At 43.9% G+C, this 13412-nt stretch overlaps 2 protein-coding genes across 7 annotated transcripts in view; both read left to right on the forward strand.

Moving 5' to 3' along the window:
- Positions 1–3752, forward strand: part of pacrg (PARK2 co-regulated) — a 184657-nt gene extending 180905 nt beyond the window's left edge. Inside the window, exon 8 of the transcript XR_009798402.1 lies at positions 3631–3752. The gene's annotated coding sequence lies outside the window, so the exon portion shown is untranslated. The remainder of the gene's footprint in view (positions 1–3630) is intronic.
- An 8156-nt stretch (positions 3753–11908) lies between these two features.
- The window catches only part of qkia (QKI, KH domain containing, RNA binding a), a 76237-nt gene continuing 74733 nt past the window's right edge, over positions 11909–13412 (forward strand). For 3 of the 6 annotated variants that reach the window (XM_061843592.1, XM_061843589.1, XM_061843591.1), the window contains exon 1: positions 11910–12403. In XM_061843592.1, coding sequence (XP_061699576.1) covers positions 12259–12403 — 145 coding nt within the window. In that variant the 5' untranslated portion in view covers positions 11910–12258. Of the gene's footprint in view, positions 12404–13412 lie in introns of all 6 variants that reach the window. The other 3 variants (XM_061843590.1, XM_061843593.1, XM_061843594.1) reach the window with 3 other exon arrangements.

The following is a 13412-nucleotide window of genomic DNA, read 5'->3' on the forward strand; positions in this document are numbered from 1 at the left end:
GCAGTCTGATGGCCCAATTAGGTTACATCACAGGCACTAATGGCCATTAAATGCTGAATTGTGTCCGTTTCGACCTCTCGCCGAGGCCGGTGCGGCTCATTAGGAAAAGGTGGCCTCCTGGAAAAAGGGACAACGGTGGATAAGCCCCCAACCCACCCCACCCCACGCATCACAGGCATGCACACGCGTTTACATACATGCCTGCGCTAACACGTACACACGCGTCCGTGTCAAACAACAGCTAACAACATCAGCGAGCCGTACTTGCTCATGCAAGTAACCGCAGTGAAATGAGCAGCCGATGAAGTTAGTTGGCCACGGGAGGCATCGATGCATGAGGGGTCCAAACCTGAGCACTGACGCAAATACGACCAGTGAGTCACGGCGTGTTGTCTATCCGCTAAACATAATTAGCATGCAAATCAGGGCGCCGAAGTAAAAATGGTTTGACCCTTTTTTTTTTTTTTAAGTCATAATGAGAGCTGTATCATTTCTGGACTGCGGGTGGCCTAGCAGACTCCAGAAATTGAATTTGTTTCCCATTCAGTGTGCACGATTCCTCCATTTTTAGGGGGGGGGGTTCCCGTTACGCTCTGCTGCTTAACAGCACGCTGACGATATCTGTTGCAGATAAGACATTATTATCTCAGATGAAGGGTTTTTATTTTGTGTTGTGAAGGCCTGAGTGGGATTAGTGGGGTTGGAGCATCGCTTCCAATGATTTTGGAATCAACATAAGAACCCTTGATTCAATTTTGAAAAATCATGATCCTTGGGTTGCACCAAAGGTACACACTGAATGCAGTTGAAATACCGTATTTTCCGCACTGTAAGGCGCACCCAAAAGCCGACGGTCCGCCTTATAATCCGGTGCGCCTTATATGTGGATCAATATTGAGCCTTTAATGCAGCTAAGTCTAATGGATGCATAACGTACCCCCAGCCTTTACTGTAGTGTCTCTTCTATGCGCCTTATAATCCGGTGCGCCTTATATATGGGAAAAGTTTTTGAATATGCCGTTCGTTGGAGGTGCGCCTTATAATGCGATGCGCCTTACATATGAAAATGTTTTTAAGATAAGCCATTCATTGAAAGTGCGCCTTATAATGTGGTGCGCCTTATAGTGCGGAAACTATGGTACTTACATTGTGGTTCTAATCTTGATTCTAGTCCAAAATCAATTATTGTGTCTTCAGATCACATGGAAGCTACCCATCAAATGTTTTTTTTTTTTTTCATACAAAGAAAATGTGATCTCCAAATGAACCAGATCCCGTTAAGAAAAAAAATCTATTTGTCCTTGTGACAAAACAAAGGTACTCATTAAACGGTATCATAGTAGATACATTTTGAGTTACATTGTACAAAAACTTGGATCCAGGCTATGATTCTATCCTTAGTATGATCCATCTTTACGTTTGATTTATGTCCATTAGAATAATCTGAATCCAGATGATCCTGATCTGAAGTCACTCTATATGCCCTTGAGTCACACCAAATGTCATTCAAATTTATCCTGTGTTTGAAATGACATCCATACGAAAATTCACAAATGCCAGATCTTGACTAAAAAGTGAGTCCGTTTCTCCTTGTGTCACAATAGTTAGTTACACATCAAATCATGGTTTGTTTTTGTTTTTTTTAATTTGTCCATACAAAAATGTTCTGAATACAGTTTATCCAGATTCCCGCGCCAGATTGAAAAAAGTCAATTGGTCTTCGGGTCACACCAAAGCTGCCCTCCAAATTTCCCGTTTGTGGATTAAGTGCGTTTGAATCCCAAATGAGTTCGTCCTTGGGCCACACTGAAACGACATTCCAAATGTCATCCAAATCCGCTCACACCCGAACATACATACGTTGGCGCGGTTAAAAATAGCGGAGCCGTTACGTGCGGGAGTGCCAGTGACCGCTATCTGGATTTCGGGGCAGGGGGAAATCACATGATGGTTTTCCAGGAGCTTCGTGTCCAATCACTTCCAAGAGTCGCCTTCAACCAGCGAGTGCACCTATTTGTCCTTTCAAGGGTAAAATAGCTTTACCTAATCCACAACCTGGCCTAATCCTCACTCCTCATTGTAACCGGACTCCGGGGGTCGAGCCGAGACGACGCAGGGGCCCCTCACTTAGCTGCGTGGTGGTGGCGGGGTGGGGTTATTATTAGCGTGGCGAGCCCAGCACTCGCGACAGCTGCCGCTGCCCCCTGAGTCCCCTTGACGGGAGTCATTCGGGAACGAAGGCGCGCCAAACTTCCTGAAAGCTCAAGTTTGTCCTCCCGTCGTCGCAAGGCTGGCGGAAACGCCGGAGCTATCCAAACACGTTGATAGCGTCGTGTTGACGCAGGAGAAAATGAGATTGAGGGGGGGGGAAAAAAGCGGAAAAAAAGACAAAGACGGAGAGAGAATATAATCACATGAGAGGAGAGGAAGCGCTAATATAATATTTGCCTGGTGTGTGTGTTCAGCACAGTGAACAAACTACTGGAAGAGCGCACGCTACGCTGCAGAACCTCGGCCAAGGACAAACTTTTGGGTTGGAATTTTCGATTGAAGTTTCCTACAGGGTTCACAGAAATATACCGGGAGGGAAAATGTTGGAAATAATAATAATAATGGTGCCGCGTTAGCAAATTGAAAAGAAATGTTGCAGTAATAAACAAAGCATAATATAGCATCAATTTCCACAGCAGTTATGAATTTTTATCCCTTGGTCCGTCTCAAAATCCTTCACTGAGAAATTAAGGAAAAAGTCCCCCAAAAAGTTACTACATTTCCACTTTTGACATTTTTTAAATACATGAAATGAAATGAATTAAAAAGCATGCATCCCTACATAACATGAACCTCATTAAAATAATAATAATAATAAAAAAAAAAACAGTCCTTGCTGCAATCCTTCGCTAACTTTAATTGTAAACTGTAGGAAAAAAAGGTTTGGCTGTGGCTCTTGCCTGAAATCATCCAATGAGAATCCATAGAAAATGTAAGAAAAATTAAAAAAAAAAAATATATATATATATATATATATATAAGTATAAAATTTTGTATATATTGTTCACTCTCTCTCATGTAGAAATAGATTTTCTAATGTGCATTTTATATTTTCATTCACGCATCCATTTTCTGAACCGCTTATCCTCACAAGGGTCGCGGGAGCACTGGAGCCAATCCCAGCTGTCAACGGGCAGGTGGCGGGGTACATTCTGAATAGGATTCCAGCCAATCGCAAGGCACAAAGAGACAAACAGTCGCACTTGCAATCACACCTCGGGGCAATTTAGGGTCTCCTATTAATGTTGCATGTTTTTGGGAGGTGGGAGGGAACCGGAGTGGACGGGGAAAACCCACACACGCAGGGGGAGAACATGCAAACTCCACACAGGCGGGGCAAGGATTTGAACCCCAGTCCTGAGAAGCGTGAGCCAGATGCTCTTACCATTTGTGGCCTGTTTTCTATTGTTATTTATTTATAGAAAACATTTTTTAAAGCATGGTTGTCGTCGTCGTTGTGGTGGTGTTGCAGCCAGAAGTGGGATTTAGAAGGCGTCAGTTGCAGATAGAAGAAGCCGCGTCAGCAACTTAAGTCTTCCCGTTCATCACTTCCTTCCCTTTTCTTTCTTTCTTCTGCAGCTTTCGCTCTGCGTCTTGAGAGTCTCGCCGCCTGATCACCATGGAAACTATTTGGGGACTTTTTGTGTAGATATCAATAAGTGCACAAATCTCAGTGTTTGCGAACCCTTCTTTTATCTGGCCGCGTGTGTGCGCGCGCGTGCGTGTTTCGATTGCAGACCACGCGGGCCGGCCGGGTCAATCTTCCCCCGGACCTGCGTGATCAATGAGGAAGCTTCCTTCTTCCAGGTCTTATCACTCACAAACACTCTGTTGTGTCACGTCTTTTGGGAGCCCACAAACAAACTGAAATGAAGACTTTTGTTGTTTTATTTCTTGCCGAATCGCTTGACCGCAAAAGCTGGTCGGCATCTTTAAAAGCAATACTTGAAAAAAAGTCATACATTGAGAAGCATATTAATTTAAGGCGATACAGTGGCAAGATTTCCCCCCCGACGACGACACCTCGAAAACATATCTTGCCTTCCTCAAGCGTGTAATCCAGTCGGCGGGTACGCGTCAAATGTAACATGATGGATAGAAGTCTCCCGGTTCCTCGAGACTCCGCGAACGCAAGCGTGGCGGCTTTTCCTTCTGGAGCTGAAGCTGAGGCAATCTTTACGTTACAATTTATGTATTTAACACCAACCTTCAAAATCCACTGGAAAGAATCTTTGGATTTTCTCCATTTTGGCCCTTTTTAAAGATACTTTACAGAGAAAGAAACCATTTTTTTTTTTAATCTGACATATAATGAAGTGTGAAAATTGATGCCGTTTTCAAAAAGACATGACACACGTTTTCAAACTTGCACAAAACACAGTTGTCATATTACGGAACACCCAAAATGAGTTTTTATCATCTGTTTTTGGTTCGGACTTGTTAACGGGCCATCGCTTTGGAATGTTGCTGTCAACTCCACACATTTCGATGCAATGTAGCGCTAATCTAATAGATCTTGTCCACGTGACTTCTGAAATTTTACGGCGCCATATTGCCGGTCAAAAAAAAGGCTCTCCAGTGTGGGGGACATTAAACCGGAGCAGAATATTCACAATGCCCGAGACTTGTTGTGCTGTTGGTTGTTACAACAGACAAGACAGATATTCAAAGAGGTCATTCTATAGAATACCAGCTGAAAAGACGAGAAAAGATGGATTTCAGCAATTCAACATGATGGATGCTGCCCAACCAAATACACACGACTGTGTAGTAATCATCATCTCAATCTCAAATTCCCAAGAAGTATTGATAATGCCAAGTTGGCTCATTTGAGAACAGTGGGTTTAGAAAAAATAAAACAAACGACAGGGAGTCGTCTCCAACGTACACGGAAGCGTGTTGCGGCCACCCATTAATCTTGGGTAAACCTCTCCATGACTTTTTTTAATATACATTGTTCTCAAGTGAGTCCCATGCCTATTTAAAAAAAGAAAAGAAACTGTCAATGTGTGGCCGCAACACGCTTCCATGTGCGGGGGCTGAGGCCTATCTCATCGGTTTATTTTCTTTTTTTAAATGCCCATTGGACTCATTTGAGAACAATGCATATTAAAAAAAAAATGTCTGTCACAGAGAGGTTTACCGAAGTTTAATGTGTGGCTGCAACACGCTTCTGTGTACGGAGGAGCCGACTCGCCGTCCTTTTTTTTTTTTTTTTCAATCATAGTTAATGAATGCGAGTTTGTGTAAAACCAGGGGTCATTTACTTAAATATTGGTATTTGTCTTGAAAAATCCAAGTGGGTCCATCACTATGTGGGATTTAGTCCTGATTGGGAACAGCTCCATCAACCCAAGTATTTGTGTGCCTCCAGACTTTTCTACGCTTTCAAACTCTTCTGTGTAAATCTCGACAACTTACTCACCAGATACGTGTGTAGAGCCAGTTGTCCAAGACAAGCGGAAGCGGGTTAACCGTCCACTTTCTTATCGGCCAAAACATCTGACTTCGGCATTAAATACGGGTCCTCTATGCCAAGCGTCTTTCATTTTTCCTCGTACCTTCATTGATGATCACCTTCTAAATGTTTAACGGTATCACAAAACTCTGGGCGTCGTGCTATAAGACGTGTTTTCGTTTCGTCTCAACGGACTTAGCATTGTACAATGCTTTGTTTGACCGTCAATATGGCCAGTCACGTGATTTCGGTGACGTAGGTGCACGAGCTCTATAGCACCGACTTTAACGAGGAGAAAGCATGCAGCAAAATGTTACAGTTTTTTGTTCGAAACAAGTACAACCAATACAAAGTCTGTCTAGTCAGTCAGTTGATTTGAGTTAATGAGTTGCTTTTGCCGTGTGTACCCGACTGTCTGGCCCGGGACTGTTCTGCGTCACTCCGTTGCAGAAAGACTTCATCTGAAAAGAACCAAAAGCTGTTTTTGTTTTCCATAAACGTGCCCGTTGGGCTCTCGGAGCGTCACATCAGAAGCGTCGTCACAGACTCGAGTCCCCGCGGCGCCGGCTGGTACCACGAGGCGCGCCGCAGCCAGCCGCCCGGCGCCGTTGGCGCCCTTCCAGCCGAGAACCCGGGGCACTTTCGTCAGCCCATTGTGAGGGAGCTAACAGCCTCGGCGCGTGTTCCTTAATTATCTGCATCTTAATTGGATTAATCACTGAATAGAAAGCGTGTTATTAAAAATGACGACGCCAGAAAGGCAAGGAGTGAGGATTAATATTTCTGTTTACACACGCGCAAAGATTTAAGTTTGTCAGCCTGTGACTGCGGATTCGCACACGCGGCGAAGATGTGTGAGTCTCAGCTCATGCCCGCACGTGTCAAGGTTCAAATAACCACGCGGACCATTACAGATAAGAACCAAAACCATTTTCAAAGCCCGGCAAATAAATGTCAGCTTCCGTTTGATGCGACGTGTCTGTGACTTTTTGCCACCCTTTTAAAATTGAGGAAAAATAAGTCAACAACATGACACGCGTGCACACAAAAAGACCATTTTGGTGTTTACGGGAACTTTTTCGATTTGTTTTCTTGACCGGCTTCAAACGTTGAACTGTTTTTGCGCAGAAGTACGGATTGTGAGATGTTTGCCATTCATTAACTCCGTGACCGCGACTGTCGGGCTGAATGTCATTACTGCAAAATGGAAGTGAATTTTTTTTTTTTTTTTTCATTTTTAGGCATAGGGAGAAATACAAGTTAATCAGTGCCTCAGAATATTTCCTTCCCTAATTCATTGGCGATTTAGCAAGTCCCCTGAATCGATTCACGTTTTGAGTGGCGGAAAACCGGCACCTTCACCTTTTAAGTCTGACCTCTGCGAGTAACACCAATCATTATACTGTAGTCGCTGATCTTAAAAAAAAAACAAAAAACAAAAAAAACTGGATGATGTCATGGGTCACCAAAGCTGAAGTCGCCGTCCTCCATCTTGATACTCCCAAAACAAGCACGCCGAACTGTGCAGCGACAGCGATTAACTGTGTTAATCGCCAATTTCGTGGCTGTGAGAAAACATTCCACAGGTAAGTTAGAAAGATTTACTTTGACGCTGTTAAATTTTGTTTGTAAAGGTTTTGTTTTTTTCATTTTCTGCTGAGCTTAATTCACTTGAACAAACTTTTGTTTACGGTTGTTGCTGTTGACTGTTCACGCTCTGCTTCACCTTATAGGCCAATGGTTTTTCACAAAAAAGCAATGTCAATATTTTCCCAAACTTCATCAGTGGAGAAGCAAGAAAACATTTTTTGTGACATTTTTGATAAATTTCATAATGCAGAAATCTCCAAATTGAATTTCATTTTCAAATGCGAGTAAACAAGTTTAAATTTTCTGTCTGAAATAGGACGTCGCAGAGACAACAAATGAACAATGCGTTTACCATGTATTTTCCCACTGGAAATCCTTATTTCCTAAAATATATCTAACTGATTGACTTAAAATTTCATGTTTTTATCACAAAGTGCTTATTTTTTGCCAAAGTTAACATGTCACGGAAATCGGGCCCTAGGTAATATGGAATGGTTTCTTGGTAGTCTCGGTGTTATGTCTTTTCCTTTGCTCTTAACCTTTTTTGGCTGACCAAAAATCCTTCATGTTACCAGAACTGAAAAACATCTCAAACTCACACGACCACTTTTTATTGTACATGCCAAACTTTGACAAAAACCCTGCCGTAATCCAACTTGTAAACCATGTTCGCCACACGTTTTGGGAGTACCAAGATGGCGGCCAACTGGGTTCAACCTATCGACATACTGCTCGATGTGTATGCGCTATCCAGTCTTTGTTTGTTTTTTTAGATCAGTGACTCTAGTTATCAGATGTGTTCTCTCCACTTGGAAGGGAAGTAGTATGGAAAATGCATTTTTTTTAATTGCTTGTATGAAATAGTTTCTGGGGTGCCTTGCCACCCATCAAGTGTGAAATTGGAGGCACGCTTGGCCAGTCATCACCTTCGTTGTCGGCTTGCGTAGGAAGCCAGCGGTGGTCTTGGAGGTGTGTTCGGGGTCACTGTCATGTTGGAAAACTGCACTGCGGCCTGGTTCCAGAAGGGGTGGGGGGTCGTAATCTGCGTCAGCGTGTCACAGCGCATGTTGGCATTCATCAATAAACTGCAGCAACCCCGCCCCCACAGGATAAAGGTGATGGACTGACCGAGTGTGTTTCTACTGTACTGAACATCTGTGGTGCATCCAAAGATGTTTAATGCTTGCAGTGTTGGAAAATAATAATGATACTTCAGGGACAATTTAGATGTTTTCACGTATGGTTGTACTCTCTCTTTTTTTTTTTTTTTTTTTTTTTTTGTTAGCCGTTTAGACATCAATGGGCGTGTATTTATTTTGTGGGGAGTACATTCCCACTGTTATATAGTCTAGTAAGGTGATACCTGAAAGATAAATAAATACCTGTAGTGGAGGTTTGAGATACAAGTATTTTTCAAGACGTCACCACGCCCGGAACTCAAAATCAAATAATTTCTCATCATCTTTAACTATTGGAATGAATGGAAAAGATATTAATCCGTTCCAGCCTTCAGCCAAAAACAAAAATTGGTTTAAATACAAAAAGAATGTTTATAAACCTCAATACAATAATTACACAATTGAATAGATTTGAAACAATTCAACATTTTTGCCATCAATTGAATCTATCTATATCTATCTATCTATCTATCTATCTATTCACATGTTTGTATTATTTTTTTTGCAGGCTTTTAAAATCCGTACGACGAGTCTCTAGCCAGGCTTGTTCATATAGGCTTGAATAAAGCTCAGTGGTAATTACAGCAATGACATACCGCCGCTATATGCAGACACTGGTTAAAGGGCGTCATTGCAGGACCCGCGCGGTCGTTAAGGCAACCGCGCAACAACATTGCAGACCTTTCAGTTTGCTTCAGATCAAACCCATCCAAACGTGCCGCCAGAATCCCTCCATTTATCTGATGTCTTTAGCGCCACTCTGCTCTTCTAAACGTTCAAACTTAGCCTCCATCAACACAACGGCGACAAGCCGAAGCCCGGAGGGTCAGAGTGCAGCTGTTGGAGCATTCACGGAGGCGGCGAGGAGGCTCGCTCGCGCGACGACGCGAGTAGGCGAGCGGCGAGCGGACAAATTGAATGAGGCCCGAGAGAAGGGGAAGGAAGGGGCGCTGGGATTTAACCAGATCCTAACCCACATTTCATTGTATGCGGCCAACAGCTGCTAAAATGAAAACCGTCGATGTGCTCTGTTTTCACATGGAGTGTGAGAAAGTGCAGGTAGTTTATGGCTTCAAGAAAAAAAAAAAAAATTGTGCTTGTGTCCCACCGATCAAGCATGCTAATATTCAGAGGGTAATGGAGAAAACTATTTAAATATGTCCCACTCAATAAACAGGGGAAAGCTCATTGCTCACAAATTGAAGACCATCTGACTTCCCACTTATGGTTTATTTCCAATATGAGAAACTAGAGGTGCTTGTTTTTTCTTTGCATGTGTCCCATTGATCAGGCGTGTTAATCTTCTGAGGTTATGTAGAAAGGTGCTCCCAAGGACGGGACGATGAAAAGGTTCGATTGATTACGCCGGCACCGATCAATGGATCCCAAGACTGATAACACGATGTACAAGTCTTGGGTAACAATAGGAGGTGGACCGCACGCGCCGATGTCATATTTGACCACGTTATTCGACCTAAGGCAAACGTCTTCGTCCAAATCAATGGAAATTGATTTATTTTTGGGAAAAAAAAAAAAAAGTCATGCAGTGCCAAATGGACATCCAGCACTGCCAAGTCGGAAGCGTCGTCGCGCCGGATCGGCTACTCTGAGGACGACGCAGGCGACCTTGAGTGCCTGGTAGGCTCTCGGCATTAAGTAAAAGTTAATGCCAAGACGTAACGACTCGCAATTGCGTTTAATGTGTTTTTACGATGGCGCTGATGGAGCACTTTGACAGTCCACGCGGTGTGACGCAAAACTCTCCTGATTGGGCCTTGTCGGGTCAACCGCATTGACTATCATTGATTCTCGACAATCCTTCAATGCGTGCTATTGCACTTTATTCCACAGATAAACTAAATTATAATTAGATTGCAAAGAAAGTTTGACAGCATACTTCAACCCATATACTACTTGGCCAATGGTGAGTCAAGTTTTTGTTGCTATGACGACCAGGGCCAGCGCCCCGACCAGTGTGGCTTCTACTGCAAAACAGCTAAAAGTGTGGAGGAAACAAAAAGTATGCATCCACGAAGACAGCAAAAGCACTTTTATCTTAATAATAAAATGCAAATGGATGGGGTTTGTTGAGCAAAACACGATGGATCCCCGAAATGTGAACGAGACGTGACCGTGGAAAACAGGTTCGTGGACTTGGTCTGTATGCTAAGCTAACAAGCGCGACTGCGGTTTGATGACACGATTATTTGAAGCCGAACTTGGTATAATTTTGCTTTCTTTTTGGCAGGGTTCTTGGGACGAAACGTGAATTTATTTACCCTCTGAGATATGTGAACGTGAACAAAGCCTTAGCATAAGTAGGAAGACAGATTGCGAGCACGGTTTATTACATTTGTCTTCAAAGGCAAATTGGAGGCTAAAAAAAAACCCCAGACAGATAAGATAACGTTTATAATCCTGTAATTTTCACTGTATATAGCCTACTGGAGTGATAAAATGACATAAAATAGACAGAATTACAAAAGATATTTCATGATTGTTTTATAACGTTTAGAATGTTTAACAATACTGTAGTTATGCCCCAACACTTGCCTTGAAACCTTATTTTGGAACCCATACACTGGCTTTGAAACCCAAACAAGAAATCCTTAACCAGGCGAAAAACTCAACTTGAAACCTGAACCCTGTCTAGAAACCCAATTTTGAAACCCTAACCCAGACTAGACACCTTGAATTGAAGCCTAAACCTCGCTAAAACCATGAAGCCAGAGTAGAAATTGTAACTTAAAAGCAAGTACTGATAACAGGCATTAGTATGGGGCCAATGAAGGCCATAATTTTGTGTATCTATACCTGTCTAGGCTGCCGATACTGGATACTCAAGATTAAGGCGGGGTGGGGGGTGGGGATTTTCCTCCTCGCCAGTAGTTGGCGCTACAGTCTGGTAGTTTGACACCGGTGACTTCTCATGCGCATCAAGAAATTACGTTATTTTTTGAACAATTATCTGTCACTGTGCTAATTGCAATTTTAACTATTTAAAGTACTTGTATCGGTGAGTAGTAACAAGGTAAATACAGTATACTAATACTGTACTTCTCCTAGCAGTCTGGAAAAAACAAAGTGGTAGTGCACATTCCTTCTTCAAAACCTTACTTTGAAACTCTGAACCTTCCAATAAACCCAACCTATTTTGGAACACCAACCACTGATTGACTACTGCAACAAACTAAACGAATTCATTTGGGAAGAATTGTTTGAAATTGAGCCAGATGGGAAATGTTGTGGTGCTGTGCATAAGTTTTCTGGAAAGTTTTGCGGAATGTTGCAATATTTAAGTAGGACATTTTAAGCATTTTACGAGATAAAATGCCTTAAATTAGTGTAATTGTAAGGAAAACGTGTACTAAATATAATAAAACGTTTTTAAAGGGGAAAGATACCAAGATTTGGCCCCTCCTTTCTATTTTTTGTTGACACTTCAGGGGCATGCTGTGCATTCCTGCGTACCAAGCGCGATTGGCCCCTGTGCCTATCAATCATTCCTCACCAGGAGCCTGCCCCGCCCCTCCGGGCCCCAGCTCCCGGCGCTCATTGGCTGTCCCATTAGCCCAATGAAATTACACCGGCCAATCGCCGGCGATGAAGGACGGACCCGTTCCGGCGGAACAGTCCCTCGCGCCTACAGTGGAGGAATCGAACGTCCCCAAGCGAACGAGCGCACGCACGCAGTCTCCACGAGCGAAAGGAAATAACGCTTTGGGGGGGGTTTTTTGTCGTCTCCTCCGCCGCTCAAACGAGACGAAAACACCGAAGCTTCAAAATTCGGGAACCGGGGGGGGCTATTCCAGAGTATTGTTCTCCCGAGGAGAGGAGGGAAGCGAGGGCTTTGGGAGCCGCAAGTTTTATCCCCCCCCCTTTTTTTCTCTCTCTTCTTCGTTTCACCCCCTTTCCCCAACCCCCGAAAAGAAGGATTCTGTGTTCGGCGGTGCTTCGCGTTCCGCTCTCCCCGCCGCAAAGATGATGGTCGGAGAGGTCGAAGTGAAGGAGCGACCGAGGCCGAGTCCCGACTATTTGATGCAATTGTTGAACGAGAAGAAGCTCATGACCAGCTTGCCCAATCTCTGCGGCATCTTCACGCACCTCGAGCGTCTCCTCGACGAAGGTAAGCGGCGTGACGGTGGTCGTGCTCCCGCGCGGGCAGGCAGCCGACGTCCGGCGTCCGCACCTCTTCGCCCGGGTGACCACTCGGCGTACACTCGCCTCGTATTAACAATACGTTCCCCCGTTTGTTCGTTATTTTTTTCGTAATACTAAAATACTAAAGAAATGTCGCGACTGTGCGGAGTTTATCTGCGAGGCTGACATTTATTACCGTTGACTTTGTGACTAGACGAAAACTTTCCCTGACTCGGGGTGAAACACTTTTCGCCAATACGCCACCTTCCGCCCGTTCTGACTCAGCAAACCCGTCCGGAGTGAGTTTAAGGGGAACTTTGGGCAGCTTGAGAAGATGGTGGTAGTGATTTTTAGCTGGGGCCCTGCCTCCACATGTCCCACTAGTTTTAGCTTTGAGGGGCTAGCCACATGTTCAAGCTAACAGTACAACTTAATTTAGCTGCTTTACATTTTCAAATATTTTTTTAATGTAACGGGCGCGTTACGGCAGGCAATGCGAGGGACGTTATAGCACACGGAGACGTTAAGTGTTGTGCTCGTTTTTTTTTTCCCACGAGTTGTTCGGAAGGTCCCGGGAGTTGTTGCCCAGCGGGCGAGCTCAAGCCGCGGAGGAATGTTGTGTGCGTCGAGCTCAAACAATGGCCACTTCCAAGCCTCCGTAACTTTTCTGCGTCTCTACCCTCATTCGTCCTTTTAACTACGACTTCAAATTTACCCAAGCGAGGCTTTCACTTCTCTTTTTATTACCACTTAGCAACGATGGTCGTCGAAGTGAAAAGTACCCCCCTTCCGTTGCCTTTTTTTTTGGTGTTTGTTGTTACTAAAACATGCCTGACTGCTATCTTGGCGAGTTTTTTTTTTTTTTTCGTGTGTGTGCGTGTGCACAGAAACGTGGATTATTGCCCCCTCAATGTCGGTGGTATCAACAACCTAAGCCGGTGTGGGATGCAGGGCGGCGCGGGTTTTATGTAACCGAGCTGGGGACACTAGAGAGC

This window comes from Syngnathoides biaculeatus, chromosome 15, assembly GCF_019802595.1.
Source record: "Syngnathoides biaculeatus isolate LvHL_M chromosome 15, ASM1980259v1, whole genome shotgun sequence".
Classification (NCBI taxonomy): Eukaryota; Metazoa; Chordata; class Actinopteri; order Syngnathiformes; family Syngnathidae; genus Syngnathoides; species Syngnathoides biaculeatus.